At 40.9% G+C, this 15,449-nt stretch overlaps 1 protein-coding gene across 1 annotated transcript; it reads right to left on the bottom strand.

Annotated features, from left to right (window-relative positions):
* Nucleotides 1–3,003: 3,003 nt before the first annotated feature.
* Nucleotides 3,004–12,985, bottom strand: LOC138972265 (uncharacterized). Its single transcript, XM_070344982.1, has 8 exons — nt 12,777–12,985; nt 11,183–11,356; nt 10,139–10,379; nt 9,497–9,618; nt 7,776–7,893; nt 6,511–6,577; nt 5,160–5,258; nt 3,004–3,249 (listed from the first exon to the last, which is right to left on the bottom strand). Exons 1-7 carry the CDS (start codon nt 12,946–12,948, stop codon nt 5,166–5,168), a joined length of 987 nt encoding a protein of 328 aa, XP_070201083.1. The 5' UTR covers nt 12,949–12,985; the 3' UTR covers nt 3,004–3,249; nt 5,160–5,165.
* Between the last annotated feature and the right edge of the window lie 2,464 nt (nt 12,986–15,449).

The following is a 15,449-nucleotide window of genomic DNA, read 5'->3' as shown; positions in this document are numbered from 1 at the left end:
TCACAAAAACAGGCGCCATGAAAAGACACGGTGTTTATCCTCTAAACCATCGAGGGGCTTGACAAAAAACGTTATGTACAAAAACAGGTGAATGCATGCCAGATCGACGTGCACATGTATTCTAACTCTGTAGGTGTAGTTTGCTTGATTAAGATTATTTTGTGCGCTCGAGTGTGTATATCACATGATAAGTGGTGGTTTGGGGGAATGTTTACTTACTGAGTTCAGTCAAGTAGATGCGTAATCAATAGCAAACCGATTATGTGCAATACATCTATATATATATATATCCCATGACCTCCCTTCTTTGTCTCTGTTACTTCAGTATGGGTATATATGTTGTATTTTTATAGCTCAATAAATACATCATGGACTCAAAAAAATATATGATAGTGCAGATTCCGATTTGGGCGAAGAACTACTTTGCTCCCGACCTTTGACCTCGCGCCGAACAATGTGACACATTTGTATGAAGTTCTAAAATCGTATTGCACGGCTCAGAAAACCATATCAGTTGCACGCAAAAATGAATCTCAGAACTGATCTGATGTATGAGATGCAATAAGCAAAAGTTTCTTTCATTATGAAAGCAATGCAGGTCGAAAAAAACGAACATTCAACTTACAAGATAACCAGATGCTAGCGAACCAAAACAAAAACACGAGTACCCTCCCCTTGCATCGTTAGCAGACGACTTTTCAGAATCTGTCGGTAGTGTGTTTTGGTGTGCGCCTTCAGCTATCAAACATCGGCTGTTTCACGTGTTTTGCGAGCAAGTCTACTCTTTTGCCTGGCTCTGCAGTAAGTCCACATATTTTTCCGTAATCCAGTCATATTCCTTCAAAATGCAATCAATCGGCGGTGACAGACGTGTCGGTCGCGTTTTCCTCACTGTGTGACCCATACCAGTTTAAGTTCATCCATGCAAACACACTCGCAAAACAGTTTATCACGTAGATACATTTCAAATAGGGAGCAAATGGTTAAATCTAAACCTACATATTTGTTCCCTAAAATTTGCTTCTCTGTCAATAAGCCTAATTACACACGTTCGAGAAAAACAACGTGGAATCAATTCTGAATCGAGTAAGCCAAATGGGTCCCAAACCCGTTTCGCCCGTTCTGCCGACCTGAAACGCAAAACAAAAGAATTGTGCGCTTCAACTAAATTAATTTCTATTCGACTTCATTACTTTCTTGCAACTTATGAACCTTTACTTAAAGCTTTTAAATGGTCTGAAAGTAGTGTTACGGCGTACTTATCGATGCACTCATTCGTTTTATTTTTTCAGCGACGGTCACTTAGTTTAAGGTTGCAAAAGGGCTAAGTCTCGCTGGCAACAGTTTTACCCTGCACAGATCGCAACAGTGCCGCTAGTAGTCTACACTTTGTGTTTGATGGTAGAATGGGATATACAGATTACAACACTCGTGGTTTTTTATATGGCTTGTATTTCAGTCAAGACCCAGCGGGAATATCAATCGAGAGCCACTCGCCAGAGGCTCGTGTCTCCCGATGATATTCATCCGCTGGGTCTTGACTGAAATACAAGCCATATAAAAAACCACTCGTGTTGTAACCTATACATATACGACTTGTGTCTGTGTCGCGATGCACGGCCAAAGTTCTCGATGGATCTGCTTCAAATTTGGTGGGCATATTCAGGTAGACCCGGGACAGGACACAACCTCGTCGATATTTCAACACGTGCTCTCAGCGCGCAGCGCTGAACCGATTTTGGTTCCACCTCAGCTATTTTGGTTCCACCTCAGCTACCCGGGCCCCCATACCGACACACCAAAGCCAAAGTTCTCGGTGGATCTTTTTCAAATTTGGACACCGTATTCAGCTACACCCCGGACACAATATCATCGATGAGATATTTCAACACGTGCTCTCAGCGCGCAGCGCTGAACCGATTTTGGTTTTTGTGTTCATTTCACCATTATAAGTAACTCTTCCTTATCTTCTCATCTTCTCCAGGTTTTCAGCGTTTACCTCCCTTCCTTCGTATGGTGCACTATAGTATGAGTGGGGCGTCTTCGGATATTCCCGGCGTTCTGTTGCTATTTTTAGAAGGTCACCGCAGTGTCCAGAACGTAAATTGGACCCGTAAATTATCCTCACTGTAAAAGTGCAAAGGTCGAATCAATTTATAGCCACGCGAAAAATACACTGTCATCTATCTCTCTATAGATACGGCTTCTCTGTGTTTGTGTGTGTGTGTGTGTGTGTGTGTGTGTGTGTGTGTCTCTCTATGTGAGCAACACCTGGGGATTGTTCAGTTCTGTTTGTGATGTGGTCTGGCGGCTTTTGTGTATTTGTATGGACAATTACATATGAATCCTAATACTCACAAATTACTCAGGTGAGTCAAAAACAACATTTACCACATGCGTTATGGTTGTCGTACCAATGTACGCGTAGAAGGTAAATTACTGTAAGCTGCCGTAGAAGTAATACAATGTGTAAATAGATTTTTGAAAATGCATTTTGGATAATAAAACGCTGAACCATGGTACATACAAATGATCAAACAAAACCCCTCAATAACGTGGCATTAACAGTAACGAGATTAAAAAATATGCCAACTTCACTGTAGGGAACAAGGCAGTGTTGTAGCTATATTAATGGACGGTGTGGAGCTGCCGTTTAATGGTCTAAAGAAAGAAGCATTGTAATTCCTCGAGGGTGTGTGTGTGTGCGTGTGTGTGTGTGTGTGTGTGTGTGTGTGTGTGTGTGTGTGTGTGTGTGTGTGTCTACCTATACCCGTGTGACTTGGAATAATAGGCCGTGAAAGGTAAATATGCGCCGAAATGGCTGCAATCTACTGGCCGTATAAAATTTCATCTCACACGGCATCACTGCAGAGCGCCTAGAACTGTACCCACGGAATATGCGCGATATAAGCGTCATTGATTGATTGATTGATGTGTGTGTGTGTGTGTGTGTCTGTGTCTGTGTGTGTGTGTGTGTGTGTGTGTGTGTGTGTGTGTGTGTGTGTGTGTGTTGTGTGTGTCATCTGAATTTGGTTCAAAATATGTTTCACCTGACCAGAAGGTGGACAGGTTGTCCGCTTCTCGTTCAATCCTCCCTCAAAGCCGCTTGCAAGTCTACAAAAAGACGGCCATCAATGCACAAACATGGTGACTGCGAAGCCCTTTTTTCTTGGCTGTCAATCTTTGATTGTTCAACTGTGTGTGTAGGTTGGTATTGCACCCGGTAATATGATCTTTGCAGCTGCCTATCTGCAAGCACACGGCGAAACACAAATATAATTGATATTCAATACACCAACATGGATATGGTAGGATATATAAATGGACTTTTAAACTAACAAGGAATCAGAAAGAGGTCTACACTACCCGTCATAAAAAAGTAGGCAGATACCTATAGCTGTAGATCTTTGTGATGCGGCCAGTTAAAATTAAAACCAAGTATATTGCCAGAAAGGTAATTCATTCCCCTAGCGTATGAAGTAAAGAGTTTGGTTTTTCATGCAAAGCAAACTTGCAGACGCTAAAATACACACAAAATCAAAATAAGCAAGAGTGACCCCGTTTGTGATCGCAAATGGAAGAACAACTCATTTTCCACCCATATACATTTATTTGGTTCAGCTGTTATGCCTAGCAGTGTTGTTTTGTCATTTTGAAGAAGGCTGGTGTCGGCCTCGTCAGAAGCCGTAAAAGGCTTGTTTTGGCATCATGTTTTGTGGGCTATGTGGGTAAAAATCCCATAGTTTTGTAATGGCTCGTTATATTGCTTTTACGTTTGACATGAGTATTGCTAACACAATTGCAAAAGAGTGTGTAAAATATCATTGCGTGTTGATGAGTACGTGTTTTATGACAGGAATTATAGAGAAAGAGAATAATTCGCTCTTTGGGCCAACTGTCAATTGTACCTTTGACCAAGCTATCAGTACAGTAAAAACTAAATATAAAGATGTAACTTGGACTTAACTATCAGTTGTAGGTTAGTACAAACGTTTAGTTGTGCCTTTGGTTAAAGTTAGTTTCAAACCCTGAAACTATCAGATCTTATTTCGAGAAAACTTCAAGTTGTACTTTTGACCAAACTATCATCTGTAGTTTCGACCAAGTTATCAGTTGAATATTGGACCAAACCGTCAGTTGTATATTTAACAAGTAAACTGTAATTACGCTGACGTATTCTTTCATGACTTTTCCCCTCAGAAAATCTGTCTCTCGCTAGAATCATTTCATGTAAACAAATCATGCATAGCATAACGAGGTTTAACAGACATATCCAAAAGAGCAACTTGATTATAGCAGGCATTTAATTGTCATGACAGTGTTTGAACACAAAATGCATGACAGTGTGCATGCTTACACAATTAACTCTTGAATTTGCTTTTTTATTAACTGGAGAAGCTACCGTATCTGTATCCTAATCATACAATAACTCTCAGATGAATTTTGAAACATAATTGCACACTGATTTGCTGTACCACGAACATATAGCACGTATTCTGCAGAAAAAAAAACCCACCTTATTTAGGCAACAAGAGTAGCTTTTCCTGAGTTTGATTGACTCGCTGAGTTTGAATAACTTGTTTAAAACATACTCGTACGTAGTGCATGTGTGCTAATGCTGGTGCTCATGAGGTGAAAGTTAAAAACAGAAAGCGTCCATGTATACTTTGCACTCTCTGTTCTTATGCAGCATTTTCCTGATCATAAATCATCATGATCTTGCAAGATGACGCTGACCAGTCCAACATCATTGATTATAGGTCTTTAGCTTTTGGATAAGTTAACATACAATTAGAATGAGTGTGCATACAATTCAAGATGGATTCGTCCTGTCCAAGTGAAATCGATGGTGCAATTAACAATGCAAGATTTAATCTACCGTAGCTATTGATAGTTTTATCAAATAAAGAAAAAAACATTGAGATCATTGCATGATTCCCTTTTGACGCACAAAAGCAATACCCAACCTTTCATTCAGTCTTTCTGCATGTCTATCACACACATACATCCATTCAACTCGCTACTAAGGGAAGGGGTACTATAGCCTTTGAACCATTATTATCTAGATCGATGCAATACATTGCAATGAGAAGTAAATCGGGAATTCTAACAAAAGCAAACTTTCAAACTAATTGCAAGAGAGAAGATACATAGTGTACCTGCTTTTAGCTTTGAACAGTTGCGCCTTCAGCAAGCATCGCCTTTCCGTCAGATCGTCGAGTCTCCATGAGTAGTGGTGTAGATGTAACCGACCCCGTCTGTACATTATTATTGGATATATTTAACAAAAACACGTAACTAAACTTAGCAAAATAGTTTTTGAGACAAATTTCATACCCTGACAAGTACGGGTATTTCTAACACTCATTTGTCTGTATGCATGCGTAGTCATTTTGTTGTATAATTATATAAGCCCATGAACCTATAACAGATTTTAATACTTTTTCAAGAAGATTGCATACAATCTGAACAAATACATGCAATGATCCGATATTTTATCTTTCATCGACACAAAACCTCACGTTTGTTACCGCTCATGCATTTGATCGACACCTGTATCAATACAAATGACATGAAACAAGAACTGCAACATAAACTTGGCTAACAACTTATTGCAACATATTTCGCACCCACATTAAAGCATTAATGCCCGTGTCATTTTATCCAAACTTTATATGCCAGTAAAGGCCGTTCACCTGACTATCTGGATCACCTTTGTGATTAAAGATTTCTTTTACAGGGATCACGTGACCGAGGCTCAAATAAGGGTACCCTCAAAATCGAGTGAACAAAAACGGAAGGGTCCAATTAAAATCGACAAAAACAACAACAATAGGCCAACATTTGCAACTTTTACATACAACAAAAAAAGCCACATCAATTATCTAATCCGAAACATTGCATAACATCTGAACAAATATTTGCAACGATCCCAAATTCTTGTAGTACAGCTAGTATGTTGGTAAAACAATGTTAAAGTTTCAAAGCAATCCATCATGTCATTGCTGAACTACAGCGCTTTTTGTCACAATGCCCCTTAAAAAATGACAAAAACAGTCCCGTTTTGACCGATCATACGATCGACACCTGCATGAGTAGAAATAGCATAGCACACGAAATACGCAAACTAGCTAAACAAAACAACCTTCTCGGACCCCAGTGAAAACAATCTTTGATAAAAAAAATGTTAAACAAAATAATACGTAAATGAACGTTTTGTTGGGGTACGAAATGTGACGCAATATTTTCTCTAAGTATAGCGTTACATTCATCAATATAAACATCGTTGAGACTAAAATTACATAGGACAAGAGGATTGGCTGCAAGTGTTTTGGTACAGCATCTATCTATACTGGTATTCACCTGAGGCAGTTTTTTTTTTCTTTTCTTCAGCCCATTCTTTTTTTTCTCTATGTGACCGATTCGGTATATTCTTGTCGGAAGAAAGACAAATTCAAGGTCCTCGCAGGCACAATAAACTTTCAAATAATTCTTTTCTAACACCATTACCTTTTCATCGTCAGTGTTGCTCATTGTCGCGGTCATAACGACTTCTGAAGTCTTGCTTTTCTCCAACCTGCAATATTACCACACCATTGTTTACATTTAAATATGATATTGGTGTTTTTGTTTTGTTTTTAATAAAGTTAGCGCTAGAGTGCTCGCATAAAAAGTCTTACTAGTACAGGGCCGAACCAAGTTCGTTTGAGGGGGGGGGGGGGAGGGGGGTTCCAACTGAAGGCAGGGCGGTCCAGGGGCCGCCCAGGCCCCGGTCGGGTGCAGGGGCAACGCCCCGCTGGGGTGTCTGGGGGGGCAAAGCCTCCCAGAAGCCGAGAAAATGTTGCATTTGTGAGGTCATTTTTTGGTCTTTCCTTGCAATTGGGAATCAAAATTACACATTTTCAACAGTAACAAAATACTTCATATATTCATTTACCATAGTGGTTCAGTGGAATAATCCCAAAGAGATAATATGCCTAGTAAATAAGTTTGACAGGACTCTTTACTTTGAATATTACCCTATGATGATGGACTTATAACGGGGAGGGCAGGCCGTTGTCGACTTGATGTTGTTCATAATTTGAAATAGTTTTGAAAGACCAAATAAACTGAGGGAGTTGGGGGAAGAGCTTAAAAAGTCCACTTTTTTTCTCTGAGAGGTACATTGGATGGCCGGGGGGGGGGGGGGGGGGTTCCGGAACCCAGGACCCCCCCCCCCCCCCAGATCCGGCCCTGCTAGTAAGCATATTCCTTATGCAAGTATTTCCAACAAATACAACAGGAATGTGTGAGAGTGTGTGTGTGTGTGTGTGTGTGTCTGTGTGTGTGTGTGTGTGTGTGTGAGAGAGAGAGGGCATGTGTGGGTGTCTGTGTGTACGTGTAAATGTGTGTGTGTGTGTGTGTGTGTGTGTGTGTGTGTGTGTGTGTGTGCGTGTGTGTGTGGGTGGGTGTGTGTGCGTGCGTGTGTGTGTGTGTGTGTGTGTGTGTGTTTGTGTGTGTGTGTGTGTGTGTTTTCGAGCGTTCAGTTAGTTGTAGTCTGACACGAATTAAAGTGGAGAAACGGGACCTCAGTTTCCCATAATCAGAACAAATCCACCTTGACGCAATCAGCAAATGTTTACCTCAGGTGCTATAGTGCTGAATGCGGAAATGCAAGCACGTAATCTGACGAAATAAACAATCAAACTAACAAGCGCACGAGTGTGAGAATAAAGGAATGAATAGCAGATGATATGAGTTATATATAGCGTTCGACGTTTACACGTGTCACTTACCTTTTCTTACGTCGCCACAACAGGCAAACAAGGAGTGCTGCAAGTGCCGCAAGTATGATCACCGCAAGTAGTATAATGATGGTGGCCGATGGCACTCTGACTTGTGTATCGTTTTTCTCTGGAGAAGATATTCAAAATACCTTAATTGTTTCCAGTGTTAACTATATTGTAAAATGACAATAGATTACTCAAGATTTTAAAAACGAGATGACTTGAACATATATACAACGGCCAATTCTTGATTGTGCCTAAATATAGTTCTCCTAGATATTTTCATCACTGATAAATATAAAGTGTCTGGAAATCTACACAGTCGTGCTGGGTAAAAATCTGGACTCTACTAATTGACGTTATTCTTGTTTTGAAAAGTGTGTACAACAAGGCTTTCTTTTGTTACATATACTGTTCAACATCGTCATCGAACACATCCTGACAGATGCCTCTGAAGAACATCCTAGCGCAGTAAGCATTGGAGGACAGGTAATCACAAAGTCTTCAGTTTACCGACGACATCGACAGGTTGGCTGGAAGTAAAAAAAAAAAAAAAGAACTCACCAACCTTTTGAACACCATGGATGCAACATCCACCAGATACGGGAAAGAGATCAGTGCAGACAAAAGTTGATGACGAACAACACAGAGCCAATTAAGGTGAAAATCACAGTCAGCGGACAGGAATTATCTACTGTGTCTACTGTGAAGTAGTTCACATATCTCGGGGCTTCCAGTGAAGAGGGTCCAAACACCCAAATCCTGGCAAGAACTGCGCACAGCAGCAGCAATGATAAAGTTACAGCCAATATTGAATGACAAAAACATAAGTCTTAAATCCAAACTGAAGCTACCCTGTGCGCTGGTGCTTTCCGTCGTTCTATACATATTCGAGTCATTGACCCTCACAGCAGAACTTCAAAAGAAGACTCAAGCTCTGGAAATGAGATGCTTCAGAAAAATCCTTGGCATTTCCTACACAAAGCACATCAACAACGAGGAAGTTACCACCACTCAGCACATGGATGACTCTGAAGACCTGTTAACCACTAGAGCTGGAGTAAGCTGAGATGGTATGTCCGAGTTACAAGAACAGGGGGGCTCTCAAAGACCATCATCCAGGGTACGGTGCGCGGGAAGCGGAGACAGGGAAGACAGACGAAAAGATGGACAGACAACATTGCAGAGTGGAATGGCAAAAGCTTTGTGACAACCCAGAAGATTCCTCACAACCAACAGAGATACAGATATCAGGTACAACGCTCGTCATTGCATTCTCCTCCGACCCTGGCGGTCACGGGATCAGTGACCAGTGAGGGATTGGGAGCTTCTTCTAAAGTATGTCGCTGTGTCATCACGAGCGTGACGCTAAATTGTTGTCCAAACAGCTTCTTTGATTGGTAACACACACGCTTTGAAAAGAAAATATCTCCAGCTCATACACTAAACCTTCCCTCCCGCAGGACATAGATACAATATAAGTCAAAATGTGCACACGCACCGAGCAAGCTATTTTGCGAGGACCGATAGCGTTTCGCGTTTTTTGTTCCCAATCAAGGAGGAAGCTGTCCCCTCAGCCTCTACTGAGGCATTCAGGGCGGCGCTGACTGCCAGCCGCCGATAAACGACGTCGCTGCGCACACCCACCCGTCGCGCCAAAGCCAGCAATCTATACTAGCGACGTAACCCACAGATACAGATACAGATACAGAAGATTAAGCAGTGTTTACCTGCTTGGCCTATTTCAAGCCTTACAAACCGCCCTGGCGTATGTGAGTCAGTGATGGGTCGGACACCGAACGTGTATCTGATGTTTGCATCCAGACCTGGGATCCATACTTGGGGCTGTTCTCTTAGAAAGACACAAACACATACACAGACAGACGCATACACAGAAATAAAGACAGACACACAGACACACACAAAACACAAACATATACACACATCCAAACACACACACATATACAAACACACACAACCAACCATACACACCAAAACACACACACGCACAGACACACACACACACACACATACACACACACACACACACACACACACACACACACACACACACACACACAGTATCACTAGACATATATATATATATAAATAAATCAGAAGATACTTATTTGATCGCACATGATAAATGGATGTGCTCGTACATCTAGATGCTTTTTTTTTGTACCGCAGAGTTAGAGAAAGAGAGAGAGAGAGAGAGAGAGAGAGAGAGAGAGAGAGAGAGAGAGAGAGAGAGAGAGAGAGAGAGAGAGAGAGAGAGAGAGGACCTAGTGTGTGTGTGTGTGTGTGTGTGTGTGTGCGTGCGTCCGTGCGTGCGTGTGTGCGTGCGTGCGCGCTCTTCAAGTTGTACATACTTGTTCAAGCAATGTCCAGACGACAGCTCCTGCGTGTTTAGTTCGGTGTAGCACACCTGGTAGACAAAAGGGAGAGGGCCGCGACTGCAGGTTGTCGGCTCCCAGTTCAGAAACACGCTGCGGTTTTCTTGCTTCACAAACTGGCCAGTTAGATTCCTCACTGCAGGAATGCAGACGGACCGATCCACTGGAATTCTGTCCTGGCCCATGTATACTGTCAGCTCATGCTGTGTGTTCTCATCTGTCAATTAGAGAAAAAAAATAAAAATAAAAAAAACATACTGGTTTGATTTTGAGCAAGCTAATTAAGGCCAGAGGTGGCTAAAAAATTAATGTCTTAGCAAAAACGTGTTTTGGATTCTTAGCTGTTTATGTACTTTGAATACCAGAATATCATTGTGCGATGTATTTTTGTCATCGCCATCTTCTTCCTTGCAATTCATTGGGAATCTTCAGAGAGATTAATTAACATTTGACATCACCCACGTGTGTAGCCGCTCTTTTGTCAAAATTGTTGGGAATTTTTGTTTTGTCGCCAGAAATGACGTAATTTTGCAATAACAAAGATACTTTTCATAAACTACGGAAGAGATAAGTTTAGATAGGTAGAACAGTACAAACACCTGCCTAATATTTGAAATGTATCTTGTGCCTTTGATATCTGCCAAGGAAACAAAATGTGTCCATACATATGGAGAAAACGCTCTTTTTTTTCCTATTTAGACCTGTTTAGTGTGACAAAAAACATGCTTTATTGTTCTTGAAGATGAATGTTTCCCAAACGCTAACTGGTTTACCATAAAAGTCGCAAAACACGTCAATTCCGAACAACAAATCATGCAATTCTCACTTTTTCGGAGAAATAACACTTTTCTGCATGTTTGTTTTTTTAAATCAAGGGCGTTTAGAAAAATAAAAAACTTTCAAAATAAAAATTAATACAAAATACATATTTAATGATCGTAGTTTCTCTTCCCCTTGAATCTTAACAACTTACCTTCTACCTCTTCTAGAAAAGAAAGCAAGATGTTGAAGAGACGTTACCCAGAGCAGACACAATGTAACTGTAATATGGCGGGCTGAGGTCTATTTTCCTCGGAGCTTGGTCCATTTCTTCACGTCGCACAGTGATGGCCTGCATAAGGTTGTCATCTCCAGTTGTGTCGTTCATCATCACCAGTGCAGACGACGAGTTCAACACATCGACCGTCACCCGATCTGCAAACACGAATAATGTGGACCGGTTGTTATTTATAGGCTGTATGCACAGAAACAAATCTCCCTTGCTAAACAGATGAAATGATTGTCTCCCCTCCGCCGATGAATGACACTACCCAGACCTAACATGTTCTCTCAGCAGTGATTAGACGATTTTCGGAATTAACTCCGTCCGGTTTGTATAAGTTGCAATTGTGTTAATGGTTAATTAATTTTTCATTCTATATTTTATAAAGTATTATTTTTTTGATTTCTTTGACTGTTTATCTGTTAAAATAAGTTATCGTTAGACGTGACTGTGATATCCACAACCATCAGACACAATGTCGAGTAAAGTTGAATCATATCAGTCATATCAGATCGAGGGGTGATGATATATATATGTATGTGTTTTTGTGTGCGTGCACAACGATTCCTAGAAAGATATTCGACAGATGTTTATGTACATTTGCACATGCGTTGTCCTAGATAACATCCTTAAACTTTTTTCTTTTTTTTCGAGAAACATATTTCATGACAATCAGCGGCTTTTACAAAATTTGAGGTCGCATGTTTTGATCTATTTTTGTTAAGAAATCGGATTTTTACTAAGAAATGTAAAACATATTCCATTGCATTCCTTATCTTGTCCTCAAACCAAAAATATATTTTGATATCTTATGTTTTCTCTGACAATAATTTATTATACTCATAATTAAATAAAATCAGTTAATGCAACCTGAGTCTTAAGTTGGCAAACCTTTGCCAAGACCGGCTCGGCCCGTCTCGGTTTACGGGTTTTTGATAGTCAGGTTTTAGTACTCTCGACTATGACGGGTCCCAGGTTTTCATTGTCGATATTTCAGTTTAAGATCGAAAGAGTTACTGCGGTTTTTATCATACAGTTTGACGCAACTTGTTTTTCTACGTCCCTTCGATTGATTTGAAATGCGCGAATCGTGCAAACTTGCATTTAAGCCATATCATACTGTGAATGGAGCAATTAAACTTAAATTTCAGAGCCACGATGAATATAGAGCAAAAACATTTTTGGTGTAAACTTTGATAGTTAAGACCAGCTTTTGCTCGGCAACTGTTCAAATATTTGATTGTGACACCTTTATGATATATGGCTCTAAATGTGAACGACAAATACAAGAAATGGCAGCTCTGTCAATAAATGATGTCAGCAATGATGTATGAACTCATTGTGCTACACGTTTTTATCTGTAATACTGTCATACAAGAGGCAACAGCTGCATGGACCTGGGAACAAGTATACACCTGCGATCGTTCAAACTGAAAACATAATATCATATTACAGAAATAAGTATGTGCATTGCTGACTGCCGTCGTGTAGTTTTTGTTTGCATTACACAGCTAAGTATATATATATATATATATATATATATACTATATACATCTACTCATTTCTGCTTACCCAATAGAAAACGGCAGCTTTGCATTGTATGTGTGTTATCCTTTCTCATAGCCTGACACGTGTAGGTTCCTGCATATCCCCTTTTAGCGTCGGGGATGAGTATACGAAGCTCTGCCTCTTCGCCACTCACAGAAAAGTTCAGCAGTTGATAATTCGGGTCTACAACTTGCATTGGATTGTCTTGGTCGATGTCAGTCAAAAAAAGTACTGACAAGTCGCCACCTGGAATTGGAAAGTTATAAACGCAATGAATGTAGCACCAAGCAGCACGCGACCTCAGTCAACACACTCCATTTACATTGGAGTTTGACCTCCCCCCCCCCCCCCCCCCCCCGCCCCCAAAACCCCAGCCTGTGAATGGTACATATATTGAAGCTCCTTTCCCACCCTGCCTGCACCTTCCAAACCACTGCATTGAGCCAGGTACCCAGTTCCAGGGCTTGGTTGCACGACAAAGTTACCACCCTTTTCGTCTTGTTAATAAAGAAACCGATAAGGGAACATTGCTGCGCGCCTTTTGTTTCGGTACATAGTCAATCTATGAAGTATCTGTCCCGCAGACAGCCATCAGCTTCTGAAGATCGGTGCATCGCTCCAATTTGTTTGGACTTATTTTCAACAGTACTCGATCACATGTTACACTCACAGATAAACATATATGACATGACTAACCTGATTCAGGGTGAGCAATTTCGACATCTTTTGCATTGACGATGATTGTTGTATCTGAGACGTTAACGTTATGGAAAGAACATGTCAGCGTGGTTTGTTCGCCTTCCTTCACTGAGGGTATGCTGCAGCCAATGTTTCCACCGGCTGAAATTAGAATCAATCTATTAGTGATGCATTCGTTCATTTTTACTTGGTCGCTGCTCAAATAATATACAATGAACAGCAAGGCTTCTGCTTTGTTTTTAAGAGCTAATCAATCAATCAATGTACAAATAAATCGATAAATAAATAAATGTATTGAAAAAGATAAATAAATAGCAGTGCTGCCTCGATCAGGCCCCGCACGTTAGCTAATTACGTCAAAAGCTTACATAGAATTCTAGTAGTCTCGACAAAAGTGATTATTTGTCTATATTTACGTCAATAGGTTGTATTTGATCACGTTAACACATTGAAAAAACATGCATGCTATTTGGGTCTATTTTGGCATCTAGAATGTGATCACGGGACATGTTACATTCTGGCGGGAGACGGATGCGAACTGACAAACCGCATATAGCCTATACTTTCGTTTGACTGGCAACAGTGAATATATTGTGTAGTCATCTATGCGATAGTTGTGACAATGATTTGACTGATTTGATATATGCGGCAACAAGACAAATCGTTGCTTCAGCGGAGCTCTGAGCAGAGCCGGATGCTCCTCATCATCGACTGATGGAAACATTAGGCCTTCTTGTTACAATGATTATACAGCAGCCGTTTGAGCGGGAGAACTACACCAGTGCTCTAGCAAACAATATATAATGGTCACTGCGAGTCTTATCATTTGATAAAGAACGACAACGCCTTAGCGAATAAGACAAAAAGAATACTAACCAGGTGCAACAGAGCCCTGCATGCGCAGGCAAAAAAGCATCACGGTGAATGTCAGCATGATTATGTCCTAGATACTGGGTCTTGTCGTGCCTCGAGTGATATAGAAAAAAGGCCGCGGAAATGCAAGCTCTTGACTCACACGATTCAAAGATAATAGGGAGGTTTAGAAACTGCGTCCCTATCAGCTACGTCACCTACCAGGACACCAATCTCACATGCGGGTCGCGCTGCGTGTGGTGATAAGGTTCGTGTTCACGTAGCAAACCCTTCCATACGTCAGCGCAACGTATGTCAGATTTTATCAAGTCCAACCATCCGAGGAGGTTGTGAGGATGCTCAATATTTTCTGGAATCTTTCCTTCACGCTTCAGTCCATAGTTCATAATTCTGGTTTGTATACATCGTAGTCGCCGATGTGTCAAGAGCATGACCCCACGAACGACAAGGCGCCGACACCGCGTATCCTTCTGTGGGCCTATTCAGTGTGCTCGCCTCGATTCACTTCGAAAAGCAGACACAGAAAGCAAAATACCGCTCGTTCAAATGTATTTTGTAGTTAAATCTGTTCAGTGGAATGAATTCAATCCCTACGGTAGCAAAAATAATGGAAAAGCTCCCCTAGAATGGATTTTAGTGCAAATGTGTCGGTGTCTCGATAATACGTGAACACTGTGACCTTCAATTTGACAACTTCTGAGCGTTTGATACCACGTTACGTGCATACTACACCATTATCACTGCGGGTATTCCCACTGTAGATCGCTGTGCGTGCTTCTGATACGGGCGTGTTCACGTTTTAAACAGTTTTTGTACGTGAAGGCAACGTATCTCATATTACTTTAAAATCTATTATGAACCATTCAAATAAAGTATGAGACCTCCTTTTACAACATTTTCCTATATCCTGGCGCATAAACCACATTTTTACATTTAGTCAAGTTTTGACTAAATGTTTTAACATAGAGGGGGAATCGAAACGAGGGTGTATGTGTGTGTGCGTGTGTGTGTGTGTGTGTGTGTGTGTGTGTGTGTGTGTGTGTGTGTGTGTGAGTGTGTGTGTGTGTGTGGGTGTGTGTATGTGTGAGAGCCATATTTTTACATTTAATCCAGTTTTGACTAAAT

Source organism: Littorina saxatilis, linkage group LG8 (genome assembly GCF_037325665.1).
Source record: "Littorina saxatilis isolate snail1 linkage group LG8, US_GU_Lsax_2.0, whole genome shotgun sequence".
Taxonomy (NCBI): domain Eukaryota; kingdom Metazoa; phylum Mollusca; class Gastropoda; order Littorinimorpha; family Littorinidae; genus Littorina; species Littorina saxatilis.
The sequence above is the reverse complement of the archived record's forward strand: the minus strand, read 5'-3'. Positions and strand labels throughout refer to the sequence as shown.